This window comes from Aspergillus affinis, assembly GCF_023601865.1.
Source record: "Aspergillus affinis strain CMG 70 chromosome Unknown NODE_10_length_487445_cov_86_957759, whole genome shotgun sequence".
Taxonomy (NCBI): Eukaryota; Fungi; Ascomycota; class Eurotiomycetes; order Eurotiales; family Aspergillaceae; genus Aspergillus; species Aspergillus affinis.
The window spans coordinates 22,785-40,820 of record NW_026515791.1 but is presented as its reverse complement, the minus strand read 5'-3'; the positions used below and the strand labels follow the sequence as shown (position 1 = coordinate 40,820).

The 18,036-nt window shown below is 49.6% G+C and overlaps 5 protein-coding genes across 5 annotated transcripts; 2 read left to right on the top strand and 3 right to left on the bottom strand.

The window, feature by feature from the left end:
* Nucleotides 1-1,031: 1,031 nt before the first annotated feature.
* On the bottom strand, nt 1,032-2,382 carry KD926_000405 (uncharacterized protein; the record flags this gene model as incomplete). The annotated part of the gene is made up of 3 exons (XM_053096304.1): nt 1,032-1,491; nt 1,572-2,080; nt 2,164-2,382. 3 exons carry the CDS (start codon nt 2,380-2,382, stop codon nt 1,032-1,034), a joined length of 1,188 nt encoding a protein of 395 aa, XP_052959475.1.
* Nucleotides 2,383-3,561: 1,179 nt separating this feature from the next.
* On the top strand, nt 3,562-5,435 carry KD926_000404 (amidase family protein; the record flags this gene model as incomplete). Its single annotated transcript, XM_053096303.1, has 3 exons — nt 3,562-3,866; nt 3,925-4,352; nt 4,405-5,435. The coding sequence occupies 3 exons, from the start codon at nt 3,562-3,564 to the stop codon at nt 5,433-5,435; spliced, it is 1,764 nt and encodes a 587-aa protein (XP_052959474.1).
* Nucleotides 5,436-6,164: 729 nt separating this feature from the next.
* On the top strand, nt 6,165-8,183 carry KD926_000403 (SGNH/GDSL hydrolase family protein; the record flags this gene model as incomplete). The annotated part of the gene is made up of 7 exons (XM_053096302.1): nt 6,165-6,384; nt 6,450-6,456; nt 6,520-6,556; nt 6,624-6,676; nt 6,763-6,884; nt 7,494-7,705; nt 7,812-8,183. The coding sequence occupies 7 exons, from the start codon at nt 6,165-6,167 to the stop codon at nt 8,181-8,183; spliced, it is 1,023 nt and encodes a 340-aa protein (XP_052959473.1).
* A 4,209-nt stretch (nt 8,184-12,392) lies between these two features.
* Nucleotides 12,393-13,250, bottom strand: KD926_000402 (cell wall mannoprotein 1 family protein; the record flags this gene model as incomplete). Its single annotated transcript, XM_053096301.1, has 1 exon — nt 12,393-13,250. One exon carries the CDS (start codon nt 13,248-13,250, stop codon nt 12,393-12,395), a length of 858 nt encoding a protein of 285 aa, XP_052959472.1.
* A 3,760-nt stretch (nt 13,251-17,010) lies between these two features.
* Nucleotides 17,011-17,916, bottom strand: KD926_000401 (putative nucleoside-diphosphate-sugar epimerases; the record flags this gene model as incomplete). Its single annotated transcript, XM_053096300.1, has 3 exons — nt 17,011-17,400; nt 17,475-17,574; nt 17,657-17,916. 3 exons carry the CDS (start codon nt 17,914-17,916, stop codon nt 17,011-17,013), a joined length of 750 nt encoding a protein of 249 aa, XP_052959471.1.
* Nucleotides 17,917-18,036: the final 120 nt, after the last annotated feature.

Sequence of the window (18,036 nt, the reverse complement as noted above, 5' to 3'; positions counted from 1 at the left end):
GGCATTGGACAGTGCACAATATGCAAGAATGGTTATCCTACATTATTTGCGGATTGCTGCTACCTTGTGATGTGCCGTCTCTGCTGGGTGGTTCGCGTCTCCTGGACCTTTGTACGGAAAATCGCAGGGATCGTACGGTAGCAGTCTACAGGATGTAACTCTTGGTCTGCATACAGAATAGTGGAAGAACTTATATTTTCATAGCCTTAGGTCTGTGTTTGAGTAAACGTTGAATACAGCTTGGAAATGTGGGTTTGTTACCTGAAGGGAATAAAGAATTCGGAGTCTTCAGCAAAAGTTCCTGCAGCCTGATCCATAAGGCAACAGCAGCCAGAGCCCAATTTGGCTAGCCTTGACTCTGGCTGCCTTAGGTGTCGTCTCCCAGCCTCCTCAATAAAAACGCCAAGGCTTTAGCCTCTCCCGGTTGACAAGCGTTAGCCAGAAGCGGTTAGTCCCCGCCTCCGGCCTTTAAAAACCTGCTCGACTCCTGACTTCTCTTTTCCTCTTCTTCATCTTCTCATCCACGAGCGCTTTCCAGCACCATCCGATCTGACTAGATCTGCTTTTATGCAGGCAGAGTCTTTTCAGTCGTGATAATAGCTACATTTCGACGACAATGATTACAGGATGATGGAATGGACGTAGATAGCGTTTTTGCTTTCGCGATTCTCTTTCTCTTGATGATTCGTTCATCAGGGTATTTAACCCCAGTCACGACAAGTCCCTCGCAAGCGCGAGCGAGTGTCGATTGCTGTTTGCCTCTAAATACCCAAATCGAAGCGGGCATCAACCACATGTTGACACTTTTTCCTACCGGCTTTGTTGCCTGTGTTAATGTGATAAACGATGTCCTACATTCTTGATATACTATATAGAATTGTAAATGCTATCGATTATTACTATATCTGATTAAATTTTTATCACTCTTTTGTCTGTCTAGAAAACTTTTGAAAAGGCTTTTTTCCCTCGGAGAGTTCCGACGCACGATGCGCGGTCATGCTGCCCTCTCTAGGCTCCCTTTGGAGTATATTTTATACATCCTCCACCCCCCTCATAATCGACACTTCCTCCGTCACCTTTATCCTCTTCTCCCTTGTCCTGCCACCCACACCCTGATCCGCACCACCGACCAAGCCCTGACTCCCCCTCGACGCATTATCTGACGCCATCATCTCATACTCGTCATTCCCATGCTTCGACCACCCCATGAACCGCTTACTATCCCTCACAGCGGTAGACCGCATGCGCGTCGACTGCGTTCTCAAATGCGCCGACCCGGAGCGGTTGTTGCGACTCGACGTCGTATACTCGGTTAGATGGCTGAACAGGTTCCCGAATACCGGTTTCAGAGCCGGCACGGACAGCGCGATCAATGTGCCTGCGATCTCGGCGTTCTCGATCCCCATCATGGGGTTGTATGCCCAGCTGCCGTCTTCGGCCCATTGGCCGCGCGCGACGAGGTAGACTCGGATGGTGGAGATGACGATTACGCTGGAGGACGTTAGAGCCAGGGAGGGTTGGTTTTCCCATTAGGAGGCAGGGGTTGGTTGGCTAGGGTTGGGGTTGCTTACAGCACACCGGGAAACATAACCAGCGAGAGTTGAGCTTTGCGTTTCATCGATACGTGCAGATTCTTGATCAGGATGGCCGGAATGATAAACATCAGGACGTCGCAGGTCAACGATAAGCCCGAGTTAACGGAATACACAAGACCCCAGGACAGACATGTATATTGAACAGGTTCCTGTTGCCAAGGGTACGGCCATAAGCCGGTGACCGGACGACAGTGGAAGATCAGCAGGAAGAGCTGGGGTAGATAGGCGGCGAAGAGAAACACGACGGCGATCTGAATGGCGACATGTAGTTTGCCCGAGCGGCCTGCTAGTCGATGATAGAATGCTAGACCGGAGAGACGGCAGAAGAATAGCGCCGTGGTGTAGAGAACGTGGGCGACAAAGTCGAGTACTTCGGTCTGTCGGACGGTGGATATCGACAGCACGTATTGGATGTAGTCCATATGGCGGCCGCTGCCGAGGTCGATGAGGATGATGGAGAGGATGACGAAGGCGATGTAGATGATCTATGAAAGGATAGTTAGTATTGTTTTACAGGGGTGTCTGGGAGTGTGGATGATCTGATCTGATTTGATCGCAGGGTCCATACCATCGTCAGCACGGCCAAGATATCGTCCATCCCGATCTTTTTCACCAGCCATGTCCGTGCATACAGACGGACGAGCATCAGTACCCCAGCCAGGCAGACCATGAAGATGATGGCTACCTTGGCCGGGCGATCGCGCGACTCTGCCAGATGCTCGAGCGATACATCCTCAGGGATTGTGCCCGCGGCATCGGCGAGCAGGATGTCCTTAGGGATTGCCATGGACAGTGATCAAGCGCATTGGGAGGAGGATTCAACGATATGCACTAGTCATCTGTCCGACATGAACGACAGGGGAAATGTCGCTACCCAAAAAAAAAAAGAACAGAACAAGGGTTCTGTTTGATGTGTTAATAAATAAACCACCCTCGTGAATTGAGTCCAGACCCGTGAACCCTAGGAAGCCGATAAAATCCACTCCGTAAATCCCCTAGGAACCGAACTTTTCTCGAAAGCTGTACGAGCCTTGGCGTGGGCTGGATGGGCATAGGGGGCATTTCCATATCTAATAAGCTTCAGGAGACATTTTCCAGATGCCATCGGCTTTCCGTCGGCGTTTGCATCGACGCCCTTGTGGAGTAAGTAGGCAAAGTTAAACAGCGATGCCAGCCTATCAGAGTTCAAGGAGGCTCTGCCGATGTTACAATCCCTGGACTAGAAACGCACAATGGCTTTTTACAGAGAATGGCACTAGACATCCATCGTCTGAATCCAAAGTTTAGCCCCTGTGGGCATATTATTCCTTCGAAGGAATATCAGATTCAGGCCTCGAGTTCTGATACAGTCGTGAAATTGCCCACAATGGGCTTGTCATATAGTGGACAAATGGACGGGGTGATTGCTGCTGTCCCGTGCGAGAGCCGGGGTATCCGGAAATGGGAAACAGACAAGTCGACAACCATGGTCCAGGGCTCCAGACAAAGCTTAGGCCCCATAATATATGAGGTGCAATCTCAGAGTCGGAGAATTTCGGGTCTCGCCCAACTGTCGTCCGCTGGAAGAGATCCCTCCACCCAGATCATGACATGGCGGGCTTTACCGTAGCCTTAACTCGTTGTCCTTGCATGAACAACAAGGCAGGATGACAGAGGATGATGTCTTCTGTACTCCCTCAAGGCGGACGGCTGCATACGTATCACGTGGAGATCACGTTAAGCGAAGCGAACGTCGACATGGTATGACCGTTCCACATGGTCGCACCTTAATTTATTAGCTCCTTATTGCAGAGTGGATCCTCTGAACGAAGACTCGATGCAGAAAACACGAGGGTAAATATATGAATCTCGCAGCTTTTCCACTGCTGTCTTTCTTCCAATCCCGTCCCCTGATTGTGGTCGGTCGATCGTTTCTGTTTCAAGGGATAGGTCTTACACCCCACCCTTTTTAACCTCATTCCCGGGCATGATGGCATCCAAGCTATTGTTCCTAGCTGTGGCGAGTGGTTTGGCTCTGGCCACCCCTGCCCAGCAGAATCAGACGGATTCTTTGGTGGCTGGTCAGATTTTGAGTGACCCCTATGCCTATGACTTTCCTCGTCTGGGTGCCGACGGGGCCTCCCTGTTCCCGATGCGTCGGTGCAACGGGTTCAAGCTTGAAGAGGCCAGCATCGATGATATCCAAGCGCAGCTGGAAGGTGGCAACCTGACCAGTGTGGAGCTTCTGCAATGCTATCTGGAGCGTATCTATCAAACAGACTCGTATCTGAGGTATGTCTAGTGGAACCCTCGGTTGGTTGAATCCGTTGAGTTAACATGTTGCACATAGGGCCATCTTGCAAATCAATCCGGATGCTTTCCAGATCGCCAGAGCCCTCGACGCCGAGCGCGCCAACGGGAAAGTTCGGGGACCCCTTCATGGAATCCCCTTCATCGTGAAGGACAACATCGCCAGCAAGGACCGTCTGGAGACCACGGCCGGTAGCTGGGCGCTTCTGGGCTCCGTCGTTCCCCGTGACTCCTATGTTGTTCACAATTTGCGCTCCGCCGGTGCTCTCCTTCTAGGCAAGGGAGCTCTGAGCGAGTGGGCCGACATGCGCTCGAACAACTACTCCGAGGGCTTTACGGGCCGTGGAGGCCAGTGTCGCAGCGCTTACAATTTGACCGTCAACCCCGGTGGAAGTAGCTCCGGGCCCGGAGTTGCCGTCGGCGCTAACCTGATCCCCTTCGCTTTGGGCACGGAGACGGATGGCAGTGGTATGTTTTGATTGAAAAAAATTGGTTACGACGTGGCGGCTAACGAGTGTAGTTATCAACCCTGCGCAGAGAAACTCCATTGTCGGCATCAAGCCCACCGTCGGGTTGACGTCGCGTGCGGGTGTCATTCCCGAGTCCCTACACCAAGACACGGTAGGCACATTCGGAAAGACCGTCCGCGATGCGGTCTACGCTTTAGACGCGATTTACGGCATCGATCACCGCGATAACTACACTCTCGCGCAGAAGGGCAAGACCCCGAACGGCGGGTACGCACAATTCCTGACCAACAAGACTGCGCTCAAGGGTGCCGTTTTCGGTCTTCCATGGGAATCGTTCTGGAGCCTCGGCGATGCGGACCAGATCAGCCAGCTCCTGGAACTGGTCGAATTGATCAAGGAGGCCGGCGCGACCGTGATTAACGGCACCGAGCTCCCTCACTACAAGACTATCGTGTCCCCTGACGGCTGGAACTGGGATTACGGCGGCACGCGCGGTTTCGCTAACGAGTCCGAGTACACCTACATCAAGGCGGACTTCTACAACAACCTCCGCGACTACCTGGCCGAAGTCAACAACACCAACATCAAGACCGTCGAGGACCTGGTGCAGTACAACCTCGACAACTACGGCTCCGAGGGCGGCTACCCTAACATCCACCCTGCGTTTGGATCCGGACAAGATGGCCTGATCGCGTCGCTCGAGAGCAAGGGGATCATGAACGAGACGTACTTCCAGGCTCTGGAATTCTGCCAACGCACGACCCGCGAGGAAGGTATCGATACGGCCCTGAAGTACAAGAACCAGACCCTTGACGGGCTGCTCGTTCCGCCCGATGTGGCGCAGAGTATCCAGATTGCGGCCCAGGCTGGGTATCCGGCCATCACAGTCCCGGCGGGCGTGGGTAAGGAGTCGGGTATGCCGTACGGCTTGGCGATCTTGAACACCGCGTTCTCTGAATCGACCTTGGTGCGGTATGCTAGTGCGATTGAGGACTTGCAGAAGAGTTCGGGGACTAAGTGGCAGCGTTCATTGCCTGAGTGGCGGGGATATTTGGTTCGGAACCTGCCGGTTATTATGTGAGGCTTGGGCAGTGTGCATATACAGCAGCGAGGCTTTAAGGATTACTTCTTCGCTATTCACCTGCCACACCCATGGCGATTGCTATGAATGAGGCACAGGAGGCATTGTAGGTCCTGTGAAGAAAGATAAACATATTCCGCACATCTTGCAGATTCATTAATATTAAATATATTCCACATTTCTTTAATATATCCCCTGATGGAATATTCTTATTTCAGTCATCGTGAATAAATCACCGATATCTATTCCGTACATTTAAATAGAATATCAGGGGGTTTAATGGTTCTAGTACTCCGTAGATGGGAACTTCATCTGATTTCACGTTCTGACGTCATCACAGACCAACCCCTTCACGGCAGGTACTCCTACCTGCGTTGTGAATTGTGATGCCTCGCCGATCGCCGATCATCCCCCTGCATGAGTTTTATTCCTCGGCTGGAATTAAATACCTACTGGATGGGTGACCCCATTTCGGATCTTAGCCATCTATTCCAACCGATACGATAGCTCCCGCCCGAGCAAACATTATTGCTTTTAATAGCCAATAGTGCGAGGATCCCTTCTATACACGTACATTTTCGATCCAATTCGACCCCCACCGCTGATCGTTCGTTGAATCTTCTGTGGCAGAGAGATCATCTTCTTAATCTTTCTTTGTTTCCTGATCTCCGTCCAACCCCACTTCTTCATCTTCCATCACTTCACATCACAATACTATTCTCGCATGCAATGAGCAGTACAGGCTCAATGCATCTTTTCTCGACGCTACTATTCCTCCTTATCCATGCCTTTCAAGTTTCATCTATCATTCTCGAGAATGGTCAGCCCAGACTAGATCCCTATCCTGGCCAAGCACTAAACATTTCTCTGGACGAGAGCTGGAAAAGCTATGGTCCCGAGGCGTCGGAGATCGCATATAAGGGACGGTGGGATAGCAAATATGTTTCCTGTATGTGCATTTCCGATGATATGAACTGGATATCAATCAATGTGTTGCTGATCGCTGGCTTATAGGGTGGTCGTATGGTTTCTCTCTAACTTTCCGGATTAATCGTTCGATCAATCTAATTGGATGAGCATCTAGTATACCTGGCCTGAAGTTTGGGTTCACAGGCGACAAGGTATGCTATCCTCTAATGTATTCCTCAAAGTTAGGGAAACGGAATCATATGCTGAGGTCAGGAATAGTTGGCCTTGAGCTTCGGAGCTCAGACGTCCCCGGGAGTTCTGGTTGCTTATCGGTATGCTTGCTTCTTGCTACCCCCTTTCCTGATAGTTTGGCCAGCAAACTAATGTTGGGTCTAACTTGTCTATCGAATCTGTCTAGCATTGGTGGCCTCGACTGGTCTTTCTCCAACGTCACTGCCAACGCAACGTACCAGTTTGTCGGCCCAGGTACGAAGTTCAATCACATTCATGCGAACAGTACCAAGGCGTTTGAGTTGCGAGGTATTTGATTCCAATCCATTTGCAATATACTCACCTTCAGCTAGAGAACTGACAATGTTATCGGCAGTGACAAACTGGGGCTATGGATAAGTTACCCCTTCTCCATCCACCACAACTTGGACTCATTCTTTTTACGGTCCAGATAGAAAATGTGTCCGTGTCTTCTGGCGCAAGAATTAGGAAGATGAAGGAGTTTTCTAAGAAGGTAGAGATTATTGGTGACTCGTGAGTTCTTCTCGTCTGTCTTCCTTTTTGTTGACTTCCTACGGACCAAATCTAACATGGTAAAATGAATAAGACTTGCATCAGGTCAATACGCCACCTACGAGGGTCTTTCATCTTGGGGATATAACTTTGCTGCTGGCTTAGGGGATGTTGAATACACCATCACCGTACTTCTCCCTCCATGACTGTAAATATCCACTTGCACAATTGCATCACTAAAGACATCCAAATTCAGGCATACCCGGGGATTTGTCTCGTCGACCAACGATGCTATGGTGGATCTGCTCGTGGAATGGTATACGGTTTCCATCTTATCCCTTACAATCTCAATCCAGCTTTAAAAATAACACAATATTCAGACCCATCAATGGATATACGCCTCAGACGTTGGCGACCGCGCAACCGCCAGCTATGGTACACACCCGGAGAAATGGAATTTCAACGCGCACAGACCTGCCGATCTAGTGGTCATCAACCTAGGCACGAACGACCACCGAGACCCGAATAATCTGCCCGGCGAGACTTTCGCGACAAGTTATATCGATCTGATCGAGGCGGTGCATAAGACGTGGCCGAAGGCGCAGGTCGTGTTGATGGTATGTTGTCTCTTGTTTTACTTTAATCCCCATCACGATATATCACCCTGGTCGATTAATCCAGCGGATCATTTCGTGCTAATAACACAATCTCAAATGATCAAAGTCTCTATGGGGAAACTTCACTACCACGACACCCACTACCCCCGGAGAAAATGAATACAAATCCGACCTCCAGTCCGAATACGACTATGCATACACCTACATCCAACACCCGACCTACGTCTCGGAAATTAAAGCCGTATATGAACACTTCCATGGAAAAGGTGACGATTATGTTCATTACTTCGACACGACAGGGATCTTGCAACATAATGATCTCGCGCCTCCGGACCATCCGACCGACGTGGGACATCTCAAGATCTCAAGCCACCTGATGCGGTGGACGAAGATCATGCTTGGTTGGGAATTGGGCGCCAAGGGGCCGGAGGTTCAGCATGATACAGAGTATTGGAATAATGAGGACCGGTATAAGTAAGGGATTTTGTTGGGAATAGCATCCGAAGCATGTTTATCCCGCGCCGCTCTTCACTCCCGTTTCGCTGTGTCAATTTTATCTATATTCTTGTCTGTCACCTCAACAAACCTTGAAAGCTCTATCTTACTAAGTATAACTGGATATTGTAACATGTAGAATATGTCTTCATGTCCTTTGCCTGCACATCTGACTCGTCGATCATGTCGTAAATATATTCTCTGAATGGAACTTAGAAGGAATTGCCTTGATATGGCGCGTTTGATATTTACATCGTTTTCATTACAAACTCAAAGCACACACAGCAACTAGCATGAAAGGAATTCGGATACAATAATCAAGTTCAAAACAACAAGGCAAAACAAATGACAAAATTGAAACAATAAGAAAGAAAGACAAGACACACCCTTCTTTTCCAGACGTTACTTCATCACAACATACTGACGCTTCCCAGAGCTAGTCTTTTAATAGTATTGACCCCCCTGGTCTTGCAAGAGAGTCACATGAGTTGATAGACCCCCTATACTCACAAAAGGGTGACCTGAAGCATCCAGATAGGCGCGGATAGGAGATTTACCGCGGCCACTCTCGCGTCCCAGGCCGAGATTTTGTGTTCTCTCAGTGATTTCCCGCATTCCCACTGCTTCTTGCCTGGGACGGTCTCTGTCACGAGCCTGTCGTAGCTGTTCTTGCATACGCGGATCTTGCAGTTCCTGAATATGCCTGGCACGTGATTGAGACCGCGTCGTCACTTGTCTGGATGTCTTGTTTTCACGCAACCTGTCGCTTGCACGAGTCGAAGGCTCAGGTTATAGGTGTCTTTCAGGTGAGCTCGACGAGTCATCGGGAGAGATGTAGTTATCATCAGTATATGGACCCCTTGGTTTACCTGGCTAGCTTTCGTAGGACATGTTTTATTCTCACACTTGTAATCTCCAGACTGGATACGTAAGCCGATAAAAAGGAAGCACTCGCGCAGGGATACCGCTTTATTGGCTTGATGAAATTCGACGATGTTGGAGTGCTACAGGGCTAGTTCTTTGGGCTTTCCAGGTTTCGGGGCTTGTTTCAAGAATATGTGGTAAGAAATGTATATTTCATCTTACAGATAATAATACTAATAATAATATTGTTACTCCGTTGGGCCAGTGGCCATCCGGTCTATTCTCGCTATCTAGGGGGGAAAACCATGTAGGACCTCCTGCCCTACTGGGTAAAACCCACTCCGCCTCGATGATGCCTCTCTCGCTCTTCGTAGATGTCCCTATAACCTTTTTGCTAGCACCAGCCTCATTAACCCTCGATCAACCTATTCGCCAGCCGGAATTAGTCAACCGCTCCTTTCCGTATCCACCACCTTGTTACCCGTTGTACCCCCTTAGGGGTAGTGAACAGCTGCTCAACGTCTATCCGTCCTTGTATCTCCAGGTCGTGTCTGGCCTCGTGGTACGCCATACAGAATGCAATAACGCGCCTGGGGTCTTCTTTCCCCTTGTTGCACTTAGGGCACGTCCTGGCACCTTTGCGTAATATAAGAAGGCTGCTAGTCCTTTCTTTCCTGTCCGGGGCTGTATTAGTACAGAGCTCTTGGCCTTGTGCAGACCGACCTGAAGCTTGAGCAGGTCCTTGGTTGGTCTGTCTCGGACTGTCTCGGACGGGCTCCTGCGGAGTCCCTCCCTTCCTTCTTTCCATCTCTCTAGGACTGCCTCCCATATCTTGCGTTTCTCAGTCCATTTCTTCGCTGCCGGTGGCATTGCCCTCTTGTCCAACGCTCGATCCCAGCCCTGTGGCATAGGCCTATTGTATCCTACAACTTCCTGTCTATAGACTGTCGGCCGGAAGGCACTATCTCCTACCCTCTTGCATATCTGTTTTGTGAGCTCGCTGGTTTCCCATCTTGCGGCTCTCGCATGGTACCCGGCCATTTTTCCTGTAAGATAGTGTTCGATCGGGGGAGTATAGGTGATTATCTCTAGGGTAGACGTCGGTATAGCTCTAAACGCCCCTGTGATCCTTCGTAGGCATCTGGCCTGGGCCTTCCGGGCCAGGCGGAGAGGGGGTGTTATCTTGTGTCTTCCTCCGATTGGGGTATGCCAGGCATGTCTCGCATACATCTTACAGATATACATGTATTGTGATATCTGTCCTATAATCACCACCGCCAAAGTCTGTTAGCAGTAGTAAAGACAATCCTGAAGCACTACCAGTTGAAGCAGTAATATGAAAACAATAGTATCAATATAAAACGGAGATGTCATACCTAAAGCACGTCTGAACACTTTCTGATTTCCCGTCATAAAATTCCTGAGATTGTGTCTCCATGGGGTCTTCACTTCCCCTACTGCCCGTAACTCGCCTTGTTCATTTATCAGCGCAATATCAGGTACCTTCTCAAGGTATTTCGTACAAGTTCTGAAATCCCCAAACCAGGCAGGAATTTTCAAAATATGAAAAACCGAACTCATGACATGACCGACGTTCTTGAAGCCCTGTCCCATTTGACGAAGGCCCAATGCTCGAGTACCCCTGCTTTGCTTTCATGGAAGCAAGACGAGCAGACCTTTGATGAATGGGTTCTAGGCGGCTACAAATTGAGTATATCAATGGAGAAAGTACTAGGCTGTGATCCGTCGGATTTGTATGATTACATACCCCGTCATGACCGAGATTCTCTAAGGAAAGCCTTCAAAGCCGCGTGGCTGTAAGTTCTTGCTTCCCCTCAACGTGCCCAACGACCAATTTAGGGAAATTAAGTTGACATGTCATTCTAGAGAGACACTTCGGTGTGGGGTAATTCATTTAGATGCGGCAATAAATAACCTTATCTGGGACAAAGAAGGTGATAAATGGTGAGATTTCTCTCTTTATTGTTTACACCAAGTTATGACTCTGTGTGCCTAGTTACCTAGTTGATTGGGAGGACTGGTGCTTCCCGGACGAGAGAACAGTTTGGGAGGATCGTAACTATATTTCCTGGCATCTTGCTCAAGAAGGACCGTCGCACAATCTTTTTAATATGTCTGATTGGGAGCTATGAGAACACCAATGTACGAAGTCATAGGTAATATGTGGAATCAGAATCAACTTGAGGAAATAGACAGTCTCAAATCCTCCGTAACTCTAATCTAAACGATATAATTCCCTTCTTGTCTCGCTTTTATTCTGCTCTTTTGTTTGTAACAATATATTTCGAAAGGCCAAACATTGCAACGTGAGATTTGTGACCAGCTGTTCTTCAAGACGAGATGCGAAATAAATAGATCAATATCCGATATCCCGATCATAATGTACATACGACTCGAGACTTGTCCAAGATGGCGATACTAATCTATTTTGAAAATGCTCATTTAATGGCCAATAACACAAGTACCTCGTTGTTTAGGATATGGAACAAGCCCTACCGATGGTCACCAGAATATGACAATGGCTCCATGTGAAAAGGACATCTTGCAGTCCTCCACCTTAACATTAGGCGAGCACTCCCGGGTTTTGAACGATGTGTCTTACCTATTAAGGTATCTATTTTCAGAGTAGGCGCGTACATAAGCGGGGTTCTTGTGTAGATATTGACTTGGTTAAACAGTTTCTCTAGGATAAATCGATTCTGGACGTGTCATAGTTCTTGAAAACCAGTCACGGTACTTTTTTTGTGGCTATTACATGTCGAGCAAAAGGGAAAGGGGGGTGGGGAGGATTTACCGTACGAACAATAGCTTTACTGATGCGTAGTAACTAGCTTAAATACCGCCCTAGGTGTAATGTTGTTCGATTCGATTGACTGGACGGAGGTTTAAGGAATCCTCTGGACATCTTGGAACCGGACAAATGAAGATTCGCTTGGCATTTTAGACAGATGTAAAGTTTCTGCAAAGTAATGATTAAGGATACTGGTATCAACAAGAAGAAATTCAAATTGGAAGTAGAGACTCCGTGTCAAATCAAAGATCAAGGCATTGCATCACTTTATTAATACTAAGAATATATAAACAAACAAGCATAGTATATACAGACCACAGTCTGATACAACTTCAAAAGGAAGAGTCGGAAGTAGAATAGAATATACAGCGAGAGCAAGCCTACAATGAGAGTTCAAGATCCTCCCTGATTCGTTTCAAGCGTAGTTGTTCGGTTCATGGCGCTCATCGTCATCCGTAGCCACGACGTGGCTAGCGTTTCATTCAATCCTCCCTGACCCCCGGGTTACCAATCCGCTTAGACGGCAACAGCAATGGCAGCAGCAGCAATAGCGCCACCGAGGGTGTAGCTGAAGCGGTTGTTGCTGGCAGCACCGGTAGCCAGAGGGGGCTGACCGGACTGGGATCCGGTAGAGCCGGAGCCGCCGGAGCCAGAGCCACCGCTAGGAGTAGGGGTGGCAGAGGAGCTGGCAGCGCCGGAGTCGGTGGGGTGAGGGATGACGGGGGCGGAGGTGGAAGCCCCAGAGTTGGTGGCAGGCTCGGTGCCAGACTGGGTGGCAGTGTCCTGGCCGGTCTTGGTGGCAGTGGCAGTTTCAGTGGCAGAGGCGCTCTTGGTGGACGAGGAGTCCTTGGCGTCCTTGTAGGCGTCAACACCCTTCTGGATGGCCTTGGTGATGCCAGCGGAGAGCTCCTTGGCAACGTCGGACAGGGCCTCGGGGACCTTGTCGGAGATGGCCTTGGCCAGGCCGTCGGCGGCGTCATACTGGGCGTTGAGCGACTCCTTGACCTTGGTGGCGGCGCCAGCGGACTCGAACTTGGACTTCTTGTCGATGATCTTGTCGACGGTGGAGTCGACCTTGTCGGTCAGGTCCTGAACGGGGGAGGTCAGGGCCAGGGCATCAGTGGAGGTGAGCTTGTCACCGCCCTCGACGGTCGAGACACCCTTCTTGATGGTGGAGATCAGGTCCGCGGAGGCGGACTCGACCTTGGAGGGGTCACCACCGCTGTAGCCGTCGATGGCGGAGGACAGCGAGTCGACCTTGTCGCTGATGTCGGAGATGACGCCCTTGACGGCGGTGGCATCACGCTGGACGATGGTGGGAGTGGCCAGGGCGGTGGTGGCCAGACCCAGAGTGAACAAGGCAGAGAACTTCATGATGACAAACGATGGTGTCAAAAGGAAATGATTATAAAATTAAGTATGTATACACAAAGGGAGGAGGATGGAGGGTAAAACGAGTGCCCGGTAGATCCGACGAGAAAACAATCAAAAGAATGGATCGGTTCTGCTCTTCTCAACGACTAAAAGAAAAAGAGTTGTTGGGATGGGCAAAAGCTCCTTTATATACACGTCTGGAGAAGATGAAAGCTCACATGTCCGCGGCTTCGTAGGACCGAGGCCAGGCCTTTTTTTTTTTCTTTTCTGTTTTCCACCATCAGGAGAATCTAATACTGGGACTATAATTAGCATGAAAGGGATTAACTAGCGGAATTTTGGTAGGAAGGAAGGGAAAGGATGGGATGAGCTATTCTGACCACTAGATTGGACCGGGGGGTAACATTGGCGTTGACTGGGATGGAATTAATTTACGTCGGAGTTGAGGGGGCAAGATCGTCGCTGTGATGCTTGATCTGGACTCATCCTGTCTGACAATTGGGTAGTAACCCAGACTTTTGCGGTAATTTGTCGCAGTAATGGCGAATCCCCCAGGGCCCATCAGGCCCGGTGAGGGTGGGATGTCTCTGACTGGAATGCGCGAGGGGAGGCACCTGACCAGAGGAAGCCCCAAAAACCCTCATCACCCAAAAAAACCGATCAAGTAAGAAAAACACCCTCCATCAATCAAACGATCGCTGTTTGGGTCAATCAAATTGAATTCGATGGTCAACGAGCCAACATTTTAGCGCTGCAACATTGTCGCCCTACCCCGGCCCGCCCCCGGATCCTCATTTGTCCCTTCTCTGGGGGAGTTGCTGAGGCCCTAAGCGACGCTGGTCCAAAAGGCTCTTAGTTTAGCGTCCGGCCCAGGGTCCGGCTGAGACACGAGAGAGAAAAGAGGAAAAACCAGAAATTACGCCGAGTACCCCGCAGTAGCTGCGTCTGGGCTCATTTTACGGGACACCAATCATGGATCCCGCGCATCCGGCCTGCGCAGCTGGGACCCTTTTATGAACTCAGCACTGGTCAGAGTAGAGGCGATCGCGACTCTCCGGGAAGAAGGGATGATAGCCCGATCCGGTAATGGTTCCGAAGGGTCGCTTAGCTTGGCATTTCACTCACGCCAATGGATTACGACAGGATGCGTTCTATGACTACCAGCTTTTACTCACAAGATTCCCCGGATTGACCGGGGTTCTTTCTTGGATTTGCTTGCTCGATCCCCACTAAGGATGGTCCCGAGAATCCTACCAGTACAGCAGTTACTCCTGGCCCGTAGTTTACTGTTGGCCACATCCCTTTCAAGTTCCAACACCCTTGGTGCTTCCTGCCTCGGCTGGCACCCTACTGGCACATACCACCCTCGCTCGTGGCAAAAGACGCCGTCTATTCTCCGCGCATCCTGCACGAGTAATTTCCGCAAACTCGAGGGCTCGAGCTCAGTGGCGTGGCCGTCTTGCTGAATGAGGTTAGAAGGTGACGTGGGCCGATCTGTACCTGACAGGTTAGCGCGGTGAGGTGATCTTTGCTACTTTTCTCGCGGGAGCAAATTTCCGCTGTTTACTCTTTCAAGCCTGTGCATTGTTTTCCCGGAGGCATTGTATTCCGGAGTGCTGGTAGGAAGCACATCGAAGGAAGTATGTGGGGTGCCTGTCCTTAGGTTTTAGGGCAGATGGACCCACGGAAGAGCCCGGGTGGGTAGTCTGCAAGGCAGCCCGCCCTTTGTTCTCTAAGTCTCCAACACCTCCCATTGCAATTCAACAATATCCAGTAGAAGTGCCCCGAATCTTCCTGGCAAAAGAGTGGCGATAATACCCCTGACCGGGCGACTAGATGCACCTGCATCCCGGACTAGCTTCCCGGTGTGTACGCCGTACGGAGCACAGCTATCCAGGCTAAAGAATAGCTCTCGTCATTTCGCGCAGCTATGATCTGTGTCCAGTCTCTCGCAAGATTAATCAGTCTGGACCGGGTGGCAACCAGCCATATCCTTTCTCTATTCGGTCAATGGACGCTATCAACGTCCGTAATAAGCAATTATGCTTTCCTGCCTCTTAGTTCGTGCGCACTCGGCGCCACGGGCGTCGCTTCCCTGGCCATCAGCATGGCCACGGTTACAGTTACACAATCATTAGCTCAAATGCATATGGTCGCATAGGCTACCTTCCGCTAGTCGGCCTTGGCCCCGGACTGTATGTAAGACTTGCATGAGGTGCTCCGAAAGGGAAATGAACACATGCAGCTGAGCGCTTTGACGATTGAGTCCTCATCCGACTTGAATACGTCGCCATCCCGCCTCCCTTGTTCCTTTCTCCGGTGTTCAGAGTATATTCGCTTTCACGTGCGTTCTTCACTACCAGGTGTGATATTTTATCGCCAAGGTCGGTGTTTTGCTTTGGTGTGGTTTCGATGCTGGTCGCAATTTTGGGTTATGGCAACAAACTTTCCAGGTTGTTTCACCAATCCCAGCACAGTACTGCTTCGACCACATTCTTTTTTCCCTTGAATTATTTCTCCTCGCTTCAGGGAACGATTTCGATCATGGTCTTGGCGATAGAAAAGAGTATCACTTTCTGAAAGATCGCCAATGCAAACCAAATAGTGAAACTGTCAATATGAGGCTGGACTGTTCGAATTAAATCGCTCGTTTTTGAGGCCTACAGACTTCAGTCGTCAAACAATAACTCATTTCCTTTAATTTTGTCTTCTTCTTTTCTAATTATAGAGCCGAATATATGGCTTATCGAACGAGCTTATGCCTTGACGACTGCAGTGAAAAAGAAAGTCTCCGGTCTAGAGATGTCGCTTCGATCGAATGCTCGGGTGGCCACCCGAATAGCTCTTTTTGCTAACATACACTTTGTTTCAATTAGACCTTCAGTGACCACTTGCCCTCGAAGAATCTTTTTGTCGGTTACTTCCCTGGGCGGCTCGAAAATAATCCCCGGTTTCCTATTGTCGCAGACCAAGACCCTGTGCAACCTCGTTTATTTCTCCGGGAGCGGCAATAGCCACATTTTCACAACTTTTTAATAGCTCTGCTTTCAAGGGTTGCACTTTTGATTGTTCATACTGTGCACTGTGTAGCCTATAAGCATCTATTCCGTTCTCAGTATACATTACAGGTGGCAACGTCTTGTTCAGGGAAGGCATAACAACAGAGGCAGGAGCAAGCTGCTTGTCATCTAGTAAACTAGCACTTGATACCTACTATGATGAACCAACAACCATCTCAAATCCACATTGCTATGCCTACTAATTGAGCGCTGAGATTAATAGCTCACACAGCCTTTATCCGCCTTTCACGCTTCACTTCTCGCTCTTTTATGTGGTATGAGGAACACATACCCCATGATGCAAAGGTGAGCAATCCTGCTGGGAGTGTGTTTCATGATGACTGAAAGGTTCTGATAAGATTCACTAATTTCTTTTATCCCCCAAGATACCTGAAGTCCTCCCATTCACTGCAAATCGAAATGGTCCACAGAAATCCACCAGGAAATTTATCTCAGTCTAGGTATCTAGCTTTGTCATTCTTTGATTAGCGTGAACATATCACCGACCTCATCTTCTTTGCTGGTTCTATATTTCTGCACAAAGGACGTGATACTTGAGATTATTATTGATTACCGTCTTCAACCTCTATATGAGATCCCTAAACCCACTCTCCCGCAATATCCAAGCCAATTCACCCCAACGCCTTTCGCTCTACCTACACAAGAAACAATACCTCCTGATCCCTTCCCTCTTACACATCTCAAAGTCCCATCACCTTCCGAAAAGCAACATTTGAAATAATCCACCCACCGCCACTAATCCCCTCTCCAGACAACGGCTTCCCATCCCCGCTCGCCAACCTCGTCAGATATCCCCCAAGCTCCTTCGTCGGAGAGACACTATTGGACAAGAAAGCCCGAAACGGTGGCCCACCGACATTCCGCAGCAGTGTCTTCGCTAGCGTCTGCTGGTCCGGTCGTTGCAATACATGCTTCAGGACTTGCGGGTCATAGGTAGGGTCCACGAATGCCGGTCGCACGCTATAGGGCTTTAAACTGCGGTAGCTTTTCGAGAGCTCTATGAGCTCCGATTCACATTTTCCCTTGATGACGCCGAAAAAAGGCGTCAGGAAGCCTGGGGTTTGGGTGGCCTGGTTAAGTCAGATCAGCTGATGGTGACAAACGTACAAGCTAAACAATCCCATTCGAGGGTAGGAAAACATACCCCTTCCCCGGAAACATAAACGAAGTTGAACTTCTCTGATAATCCCGAAAAGGCCTTCGCAGCCGCAAGGGGATAGTCGTGGGTGATTTTCACGTATTCCCTTTTTGCATCGGCTCGTTAGCATCCCTGTCCACTCACCCAAACTATTTATCGAAGACAATGACACAAAATGAATAGCTTACTCTTTCGACACCTGCGTTTGCGAAATGCCCTGTGCCCAGATACATCCATCCGCGCCCTTCAGCTTCTCTAATAATTCGGGGCCATATTCGTTGAAGTCCTTGTGCTCGATCACGGTCACGTTGGGCTTGCCTTCGGCCATTGGCACGGGACTCCGACTGAGGATATATAATCGAGATATTTGTCCTGGGGGAAGAGACAGAATGTGGTTGAGAGTCGCGGACCCGACGAGCCCGGTGGCGCCTGTTAGGATAAGCCGCATGTTTGGTTCTTTGGTTTTCGGGGGTGTAGTGTTTAGTGAGGGCGTAGGTGTTCAAGTAGCTAACAATGAACGGTAAGCAAGTGAGATTGAACTTGGATATGGAATCGAGAATGAAGTGAC